At 37.4% G+C, this 10,311-nt stretch overlaps 1 protein-coding gene across 2 annotated transcripts; it reads right to left on the bottom strand.

The window, feature by feature from the left end:
• Positions 1-803: 803 nt before the first annotated feature.
• Positions 804-10,057, bottom strand: CCT8 (chaperonin containing TCP1, subunit 8 (theta)). Of its 2 annotated transcripts, XM_009894899.1 has the most exons (14): positions 9,972-10,057; positions 9,301-9,380; positions 8,006-8,155; positions 7,549-7,729; positions 6,755-6,816; positions 6,131-6,268; positions 5,507-5,685; positions 4,471-4,537; positions 4,303-4,390; positions 4,080-4,195; positions 3,173-3,244; positions 2,808-2,972; positions 2,256-2,375; positions 804-1,049 (listed from the first exon to the last, which is right to left on the bottom strand). In XM_009894899.1, the coding sequence occupies exons 2-14, from the start codon at positions 9,376-9,378 to the stop codon at positions 972-974; spliced, it is 1,494 nt and encodes a 497-aa protein (XP_009893201.1). In that variant the 5' UTR covers positions 9,379-9,380; positions 9,972-10,057; the 3' UTR covers positions 804-971. The 2 variants fall into 2 exon arrangements, with proteins under 2 accessions (XP_009893201.1, XP_009893202.1); XM_009894900.1 differs by lacking the exon at positions 9,301-9,380 and having other exon boundaries at positions 9,972-9,983.
• Positions 10,058-10,311: the final 254 nt, after the last annotated feature.

Raw genomic sequence — 10,311 nt, 5'->3', positions numbered from 1 at the left:
AGAATCTTAACAGGGGGCTTCAGCTGAAAGATTCCAGCACTCTGTATCATGCTAGCTATTGCTGCTCAGCGTTTATTTTTAAGGCCATTAGAATGAGATGCAGTTTGCTGCTGTCAGGCTGCCATTTTGAGAGCGTGGGGACTCTTAAAGGGTGAGGATGAAATGGATGCATGGAATGAAAATGAACGTAGGCATGGACCACAGACCTGCTGCCAGGCCTAATTATTTCAATACTCATTTGAGTTTTTACACTTGTATAGGGTAAGGTGCACAATTAAGAACACAAAGAGCTGCACCGATTCTACATGATGCTTTCCTGATGCTACAAGCTCCCTGCAGCAGGCTCACAGGTGCAGGTGTGGAGGTGGGCTGCAGATGTGGCCTCTCCAAGGAGAGGCCAGGTGTGCCCAATGCTGGACACAGCCAGCTCCAATGGACCCACTGCAGGGGTCCATCCACGATGGTAGCACCTTGAGGAAAACCTGTGTAAGAAAGGTCAAAAACTCTAGTTTTTGTTCTTGATTCTCACCCTCCAACTTAATTGGTATTAAATTTTAATCTTCCACACATTGAATCTGTTTTGCCCACAACAGTAATTGGTAAGTGATCTCCCCACCTATACTGCAGCCCTTGAGCTTTTCCTACTTACTTTCTGCCCCTGTACTAGTGAGAAAAGGGAACATGGCAGCCAGCCAAGGTCAGCACACCACCCCCACACGCTGTCATCCCCACAAAAATGCCTGCATATTCACATCCTAGGAACAACCATGTCATGCCAAGCCCAAATAAAACAACAGTTAACATTTTAACAGTGATTACGTTTATTGAAGTGTTTGAAGTTCTGCACTCCATTGGACACCACTGTTCATAACTTAAAGGCAACAGAGCAAAAACATCCAGACAGACTCCAATTGGTGTACTGAAAAACAACTCGCATAATTGTTGTCACTTCAGCAGTACAGTTAAATTGTTCAATCATTTTGGTCTTCATCCCAGTCTTTCTTTCCTGATGGAGGTTTAGGGCCACCAGCTGGTTTTGCCATAATGATCTTGAAGATAACAGAGAAGCAGAAAAAGATAAGGTTAGAATCAGACTCTTACCCCGCTCTTTCTTATAGCCATATAAGCTGACTGTCAACATTCACTAAATTCATGCAGTTCCGCTACTCTGAACCTAAGCCAGTGAGTATTATCATCCGAGTTATTCACAAAGTCGTTATTTTTTTCTTGAGAATAGCAGACGCCAAGACCTGATCTACAAAAAGAGAGCTTTTACCTCATTTTTGCATGCAAATTAAGACTTCAGTTAGTCTACACAAAGTGAGTGCTTAAATAGGCTAATGAGTGACTGGTTTACAGGAGGCACACTACAGGAGCCAGAATCAGAGCTATTGTTCTGAAATACTGAGTCTAAGCATCACACTTTAAAAGCATTAAGTCCACTAGTCCTACCATGTTAAAAGCTCATTTTCTACACTTGCTAAAGTGACAAGTTAAGGCAAAACTAAAACCGCGCTTGTCATCCCTTCAGTGAAAATTTGGTTTCAGCAGTAAAATTCAGTTGCGAAGGCATAAATACAAAATGCAGCAACCAGCACAGATAAGACAGCAGTGTTATGTGTCCTCAAGAAAGATCCCATCTGCCATGTGCTTGTCAACACGCTCATGCATGAACTCACGCACAGGTACCTCTCTGCTAGAGAAACAGAGCTTACTGCATACTATTTTTCAGGCTCATCTTTCCAGTCATCCTTATCCCAATGTCCTTGTTGCTTAGGGGCTTTTGGACCCCCCGCTGTTTTTGCCATAATAATCTACAGAAATTTTACATGCAAATACATTTTTGATGAAGTTCCACAAAATAGATAAAAGTTAAGATTTTTATCATTAAGATTATAACCTCCCTTTTTCCTAGAAATTGGACTTTCGTGTAAAAACAATACAAGCGAGAAGGCTTCTTGTGTTAAATCTTGTTCCTGCTAAAGTTAGGATAACTTTCTGGATATGAATATCAACTGCCAAATCTTAAAAAAATCCGAAGCATTAATAGGGCTCCTACAGAAGCAGCAATATTACAACATTCCAAATTATGAGCTCTTGAACGAACTACTTTCCTGGCTTTCAGAAATAACCACATTTTCAAGTATCACATTTTTATGCCTTGGACTACCAGAAGATTCCCGTATTTTGTATTAGCGTTCTGCACACTTGAGTTAAAGGTTTCAGTTCACCCGCTAAATTATGTGTAAGCTTACCTGATCTACCCTTAGGACAGTTACTGCTGCATTTGTAGCTAGTTTGATACCCCAGAATTTTCCAAGATACGTGTCTAATACACCAGCTTCCAACATATCCTTCACAGCAGCAGCTTCAGCCTATCAGACAGGGGGAAAACCATTATTGAAAACTTTCTCAGGCTTCTACCTAGCAAGTTACTGGGTTCTGAAGGTTACAGGTTTAGAATAAGTTAGCACTCTTCAGATCACATCTTCTCTCATCATGCTTTAGTTAATGACTCATTACCTGTAGTCACACCAGGAGTTACTAAGGACTTCTTCTCCATCACATTAGTTCAGTATCTGACTTTACCTCCTACATGAGGCCACAATACTACCTTGAATTTAACTGCTTGCTGATGAAAAAAAAAACCCAACACTTTTGTATTACAATTTTAAGTTACTCTTCTAGACTGTGCAACACAGAGCTTCAATGATTTAAATTAATCTATAAATACTTCATACTGATAGAAGTATTTTTGAATATAACCCTGTACCGCAGAGCATGAAGTAATGTGAAAGACTATTTACCTCAATATCAAATCCAACATTTTTGTTCCCTTCCTGATGCACAGCATAAAGTTTGGAGATGACCTCATTAGCCTTTACTCCAGAGTTTTCTGCCAGCGCTCGAGGAATGGCTTCAAATGCCTCAGCAAACTTCTTGATGGCATATTGGTCAAGCCCAGGACAAGTCTAAAGTGAAATTGAAACCCATGTCAGCATTTCAAAAAATGTAAGATAGGGAGGTATTTTCCCCAAGATTTTTTATTGATTTATATGCATTAATACACACACATATATTTTGGTATAAAATAGTATGTATCTATTTTTGTAAGTCATATATATATTGAAGTACATATATACGTGTGTGTATGAAAGCCCATTTGCTGTACCTCTCCATAAGATGTGATCTGCTTGGCTAATTCAATCTCTGTTGCACCACCTCCAGGAACAAGACGTTTATCCTGTGAACAGACCATCCCAAAACACAAAGTTTTACTTAAAGCATCACACTAATTTTCACTTTTAAGAATTCATATCTCTGTATTGAGAATGCAATAGAACTTTATGCCACGCAGACTTATTAAGAATCCTCTTCAGAACAAACATGAATAAGAGAAATTTACCAGAATTTATTCATTCCGAATGTCTTCGAAGCAAAATACTTTCTTTTGTAAAAATCAAATAATAATGCAGTTGGTTCTGTCTGGGTTTTTTAGTATTAAAGAAAAAAAAAAAAAGGAAAGAACAATATTCAAGTCCACAAAAGCTGCTCAGAAAAAGCTCCAAAAAACCCGAGTTCTTTCATCTATAAACTGTATCTGTAGTACATTGAGAAAGCATTCCTTGTCTCTAGTGAACTAGAAATTTAGTTTGCAACCTGTCAGTTCCTCCTGATCCCCAGTGACAGAACACAGCTACCTACCCTTTCTTCTGTCCCTGGCTTCCAAGGAACACTACAAAACCTTCAGGGAAACAGCCAAGAAAGAGCTGACTGCCATTAGAAAGTGGTAGAACTAAATCTATCTTCAAGAACAAACTCACTACTGGAAAACTGAGTGCAGTACATGCCAAGCACCATCTTTTATGTACACTGTATTCACAAGGATATTGGCAGCAACCTTGTCTACGCAGCCCTCAGTACTACTCAGCCTTCTCTACACCTCAAGAAGGGTCCTAAGCTGGTAATGTAAATACCTGCTACAGCCTTTGTAGCAAATGAGCACTAAGCAAGCACAAGTCTTACCTCAAACTGATCCATAGCTCAGTTTTGATAACTGCGGTATTCTAGTTACTTACCCTTGTGAGTACTTTGAAAGTATTTACACCGTCATCCACTGCTCTCTCTATGTCATCCATCAGATTGTCTGTAGATCCACGAATGAGTATAGTAGAAATGGCACCATCTTCCTTTTCTGTTCAGACGGACATGTGCATTACTGAATTAAGCTCATTAGATGTAAAATACACACAATCATCATACTTCTAGAACAGTAGCATTAGTTCTACAGAACATACATACCATGCTTAAACACAACCACCTGCGTATCCCCAACCTCTGATAAATATACACTGTCGCAGTGACCCATTTCTTCTAGAGTAGGGGGAGTCTGGGAAGAAAACCAAGAGTTAAGAGGTGAACCTGCTCATCAGTACTCTCCCTTCTGCTCCTCATTTGAGAAGTCCATACCAGTCTGGGTAGGGCTGTTGCACCAACGGTTTTGCACAGTCTTCTCAGATCCCACTTGGAGTTCAACCTTTAAAAACAAAAACGGTCTTTATAATAACAAGTTTCCAGAGCAAGCGTTAGCACATACAACTAAGTATTCTCTTAACTTGTCAGCATTTTGTAAACTAATGACATCTATCAAAATTTACTGCATCAAGTTATAAAATCCATTGCTCTATTTTTTTGAGTTATAATTTGTCTTTTTCCAGGGATTCTATGCAAAAACTATTTTCTAAGAATTTAAAAACAGTAGTTCAAATACATGGAAATCACCAAACTTTATCTTCTAGTGCTTAAGATGTGAATTGGTCTTTACACCACCTCTATAATAATCCTTCTTTGTTATGTAAGAGATCACAGTATCATGCTCCATTTCCAGAAGTTCTAACTTTCTGGACACCGCCAATAAAGTTAAAGCTTTCAACAAAGGACTACTTATTTGTGTGAGATGTGAGGGCTGCTACGAGTAATTTGACTTTGCATTGTGCAGAATGTATTTCAAGGATGTACAAACATGCTTTATTTATAGATAAAAATATTTAAGGCCCACAGAAAAGTATTAAGAATTAGTTCTTCCATCCATCAATACATCAGTGATGCACAGAGGCAAATCTCATCATTGCTGAAGCATCAGATGAGGACTGTGACAGGAGGAACCATTATGGTAGTCTTACATGCCTTTGAGGACACATCCCTCTTTACAAGATCCGCTAATTTTAACATTCTTGATTTCAGTTGTGCTATAAAGGCACTTCAATCAGAGTAACAGTACCATGTACACAAGTTACTCCCCCTTTAGTATTTCACCTCTGTACAACAGCTATCAAGCAACATTAGCTATGAAACCACCAAAATGCAGCTCAGGTTTTGATCCACCAGAAAACCAAATAGTCTGCAATATTTTGTTTCTACTTCGTTTGAGATGCAAGAGACAATACGGCAAGTACATTTCATAAACCTAGTAGATCAAATGTTTTTACGCTCTTCTAGCACTTACCTGACTAACATAAGATTGTATTTGTTGGCATAATGAAGTGCCATGTCTGCCACTTTTCCACCTGTTACTACTACATTTGCACCACTATCGGCAATAGCTTTGACTTGCAAATCCATTAGATTTTCTTCTCCCTTACTGAAATTCATCAGTTCTTCAGCATTCTTTATAAGTACGGTGCCCTAATAAGACACATACACTGTTATCAATTCAGTGTTAAGTCCACGACTCCATGTCTAAAAGTTTTTGACAAACCATTCTGTCTCCCAACCAGTGCATAAACATCAAGTCATCCTATTTTATAATACTGCTACCCATCCCAGGCAATGGGGTGAAACAAGTAAAAAAGGGCAATTCTAGCATTTCTAGACAACCTTGACGTTCAAATGTTCCAGCATGTAGTTTGGCTCAAATAACCAAACAAAACTAAAAACAACTCCCCAACCCCAAAAACCTTGTAAAGCAAACTTAGGTTCAGACATTTTCTATGAACTTTTTTAAACTAATGAACTCAATAATAACAAAAATATCTTAATCACCAAGTGTCAAAAATATTTATAGTTAAGTCTAAAAATAAGAGCACATGAGCATAAATAGGTATTTGACTTATTTTGAGCTTCCACATACCTTAGTTTCAGTTATCATACCATCAAAAGGGCAGGAATACACAGCTATTTTTGCATCTTTGACAGAAGTAACATCTCCTTCAGTTTCTTTTTTAAAAACCATGCCATGCAGTACTGAGGAAGCAGAGATACCAGCACCCTGAAAGGAAAGAAATGGAATGGGGGAAAGTCATATTATTGATCATTTATTGTGAGAAAGCTGCACTACCCTTTATGAAAAAGCATTCCTTCCACTGATTTGAATGTAGCAACATAAGTTTTCATTGCAGCACAAAGAAATCAGACTCAAGCTGATTTAGCAACATCAAACATTGTCTTATAGGTTCCCATGAAGATTAGTTGGCGGTCCAGGTGAAGGCCTGTGACGTTCATTTTCTGTACTCAACTTGTTATGTATCTGATTTAGTGTCAACTTTCAACAATATTAATGATTTTTGTTTCTGAAACCTGCTACTGGGCACGAAACAAGGAATGTCAAGACCAATTTCCAAAACTTGTAATGTATGCTACAACACAATAGAGATCAGAATAGAAAAGGCACTTTCAATGTTCAAAGATCAAAAAATTAGCTTTCATTAAACTGTTTACCTTAATAACACAGTAAAGCTAGCTACTTACAACTTACCACAATTTTGCACACTCTGATATTATCAACGTTGAAATGACCAGAATCGGGAAGAATAGAAACTGTTGGGGAAAAAAAAAAAAAGAAGAAAAAAAAAAGAATTAATTTGTGTTGCTTAATGAGTAAAGCAGAACAATGACACTATAAATAATGCCTGGAGTTTTTCGGAAGTATTAAAATTCAGTGTTTTGAGATGCCTGCCTAAATTTAAGGCAACTATAATCTGCTAATAACCTGAATCAAAAGAAACAGAAATTTTGTTTTTACAATGTAGTAATCAGAAAGCAACATCTATTCAGGTTGCTAAGTTAAATTAAGTCCGAATATCCGTTTACACATGTACATTCAAGAGTGAAGTCTGACTCAGTATTTTGAGAACACCTACACTAGATATGAAAGTTTTTTCTTAGAAATCCAAAAGGAGAAAACAACAACTCAACACAACTAAAGTCTTGCTTCTGTTTTTCTGTGGTTCAGACTAGTAACAGCTTACCTTAAGTGTAATACATCTTCCTAACAATAAAAAAAAGAGAAAGCTGGATGGGTTTCTGCTTTAAAAAGACTCGAAAGCTATTTCCATAAAGGTTTAGCAGAAAACACAGACCTTTTCTGAGCCACAATGCCAATGAAGAGTTCAACATGAGAAAGGTTATACTCATTTCAGAAGCTAAAGCATTCCATTCAATTAAATTTATAACAATACCTTTTATCTTACATGAAGGCATTATTAATGATCATAAGCAAACTTACTCAGTTTTTCAGAGGCATGCACAAATCTGTTCTTGTCCACTTACCACAGGCCTGAGCAATAAGCTTTGCCAAAAATTGTTCATTGCCATATTGTTTGCTCATCACTGAAGTATGCAACAAAGATGCCACTTCTTCAACATCTCGAAGGTTCTTTGCAGAACAGCACACCAAGTCTGGAAGAATTTCTAGGGCTTTCTTGCAAGCCTTTTCATATCCTTCAATCACCTGTGCAGCAAATAATAAATATTCACTACACCACTTCACTATGCATTCATACTGCTTTTATCTTCTTTTCAAAGGGCCGTAAAACATTAACAAATACAAAAGGTCACAAGGGAAGCCAGCAATCACATGCAGCAAAACATTACACTGTTCTTCATACATCTCTATCTAAAATTAGTTCAGAAGGAAGCAGATGATTCACAATATTATGACCCAAGAAAACTGACCAGTGGCAATCTGAATTCAAGCCATATGAATTGTAATAACAATATAACTTGCCTCTGAGACTGATAACCCCATCCTCAAAAGGTCTTCTGCTAACTCTAGAAGAACTCCAGCAAAAACAAGGACAAAGTTTGTTCCATCTCCAACTTCTTGCTCTTGCATGTGGGAAGCCATCACAAGCATTTTCGCAGCAGGATGCTGGACCTTTACAAGAAGTGACACATCTTAGTAAAGTTACTAACATCCCACCTCCATTACAACTCCAGGATTGTCTGTGCATCCACTATAAGGTCTCTTATTTCAAATTGTATCTAAAGATAATAAGAATGCACAAAACATGAAACGAAAGCAGTACAGATTATCTTAATTGGCTAACTTCCCTAATAACCAAAAGTACAAACATAGATAAAAAAATTCAGACAACTGAACATTCCCCCTGCAACATGAATTAGACATCCTTGACATTGGTTCCGCGCTATTTTTACAGGATGCAGTGGCTTCACAATCAAGCTCTGCAAGAGGAAAGCAGCCTTAAGTTTAAATCTTCAAGCTGAATTCAAATGCGTAACATGCAAAGTAGATGTCTAAATCACAGTTTAATTCTAGTGCTTTTTCTTCTTAAAGGCTATACTGCTTTCTCTTTTTCAAAGAAATGCTGTATCCTTGAATATAACTGCAGCAGCTGTCATTTTATCCCAGAAGGCAATGTGCAAGACTCATTAGGTTAAGTAATTAGCCTGCAGATTACTTTTTAAAAACACAACTGAGACTTCCAGTTATTCTACTCACACTGAACCACAATGCATTAAGTAACGAAATACTTAATATTTATACTATTTCTATCAGTAAGTACAGAATTCAGTAAAAATATTATTTGTGTTGTGATACAAATATGAATTTGGTAGTAAGAGAAAAAGTTAGGACAAGTCAGTCTTTCCACACTTTTACTGTATTCACAGGAGGACACTGCTATATCCTCAGCTTCTTAAATCTAATTAGCCTATCCTAAGCAGACAGGAGAACATGGCAACCACCAACACTGGGAGATTAACATAACAGCTATTTAATTCAGAGTTTTCCAAACACTGTATTGTCTAGATATACACTCTTCTAAACCTACACTGGTTTTGGGGGGGAAAAAAAAGTAGGCAAGAGTTCTATTCCTCAGTGTGGATATAGCCCATTGACTTTACTCAAATCCAGTGAAAAATGTAAATGATATACAAAATATCGTATGTTAATCATCTGGCACAATGACATGCATTTCCTTATTAACATTCAGAACCACAGCAGCCCATGAACAGAAACACTAGTTCACAACTAACATCTTCTGAAGCAAGAAAGCTTACCTCCAGCTCTCTTAAGATAGTAGCAGCATCATTTGTAACAAAAAGCTTCTCCAGATGATTGATGACCATTTTGTTCATTCCTAAGGAGGGGGGAATAAACCATCCATTAGCCAAACATCATTTTGAACACAGACACTGTTTCATAACTTTCATGTATATCTCACACATTAAAAACATTAGCCCTATTGATAATTTAAGAACCTAAAGGATTTCTGCGAAATAACACTTTGAAGTGTGTTACATTAAGGAGAAATCAGTAATTTCTGAATAAGCAGTTCTCTCTCCAGAAATATTAGTACATCACTTAATTGACACTGGAGAACACCTTTCTTTCTGGTATATCTGGTCAGAGATATATTATGTTCATTATGACTAAAGTTACTGACTTTCCTTTAATTTTTGTAGGTCGTCCATATAGCAGCAGTAAGACAGCAAAGAGGACACAGTAACCAATTAAAAAACCTGGCAAAGGCAGGTACATCGGGCACAACTTAAGAGCTAATCAAACAAAGTCTGATCTGTACAGCCATAAAGACTGTATTTCTGAGTTCTAGAACAAGCCCAATGTGTTTTCTCAGAAAACAAACAGTTGTTTCCTTCTCAAGGTAGGTTGAGCCTTCAAACATAACATTTTGCTCAAAAGCACTGTAATAATTGTAGGATGTACTTACCATTTGGTCCATAAGCTGTACGGGTGGTTTGAGCAAGTTCTTTGCATGCCTGGATGTTCCTATAGACAGCTTCTTCTAGTCCTGAATAATGCTAAAAAGAAAAACATTCTGCTCAGAATTAGGCTTTCTAACAAAAAAGAAAGGGATGAACTAGTCATTTCTCATTAAAGCAGCAATAAACTCCTGAGCCCATGGAAGTTTTGAATTAGTTTAGATTTGGTATTTCATTTAAAGTTTCAATGGAAACTAAACCTTACCCAAAGATAGTGAGAAAAGAACTACTCTGCACTCCTTCTCAACTAAGCAGCTCAGCAGGCACGGTAAGTTTCTGAATGGAAAA

The sequence above is a fragment of the Charadrius vociferus genome, unplaced genomic scaffold, assembly GCF_000708025.1.
Source record: "Charadrius vociferus isolate BGI_N301 unplaced genomic scaffold, ASM70802v2 scaffold201, whole genome shotgun sequence".
Lineage (NCBI taxonomy): Eukaryota > Metazoa > Chordata > Aves > Charadriiformes > Charadriidae > Charadrius > Charadrius vociferus.
This window is presented reverse-complemented; position numbering and strand designations above follow the sequence as displayed.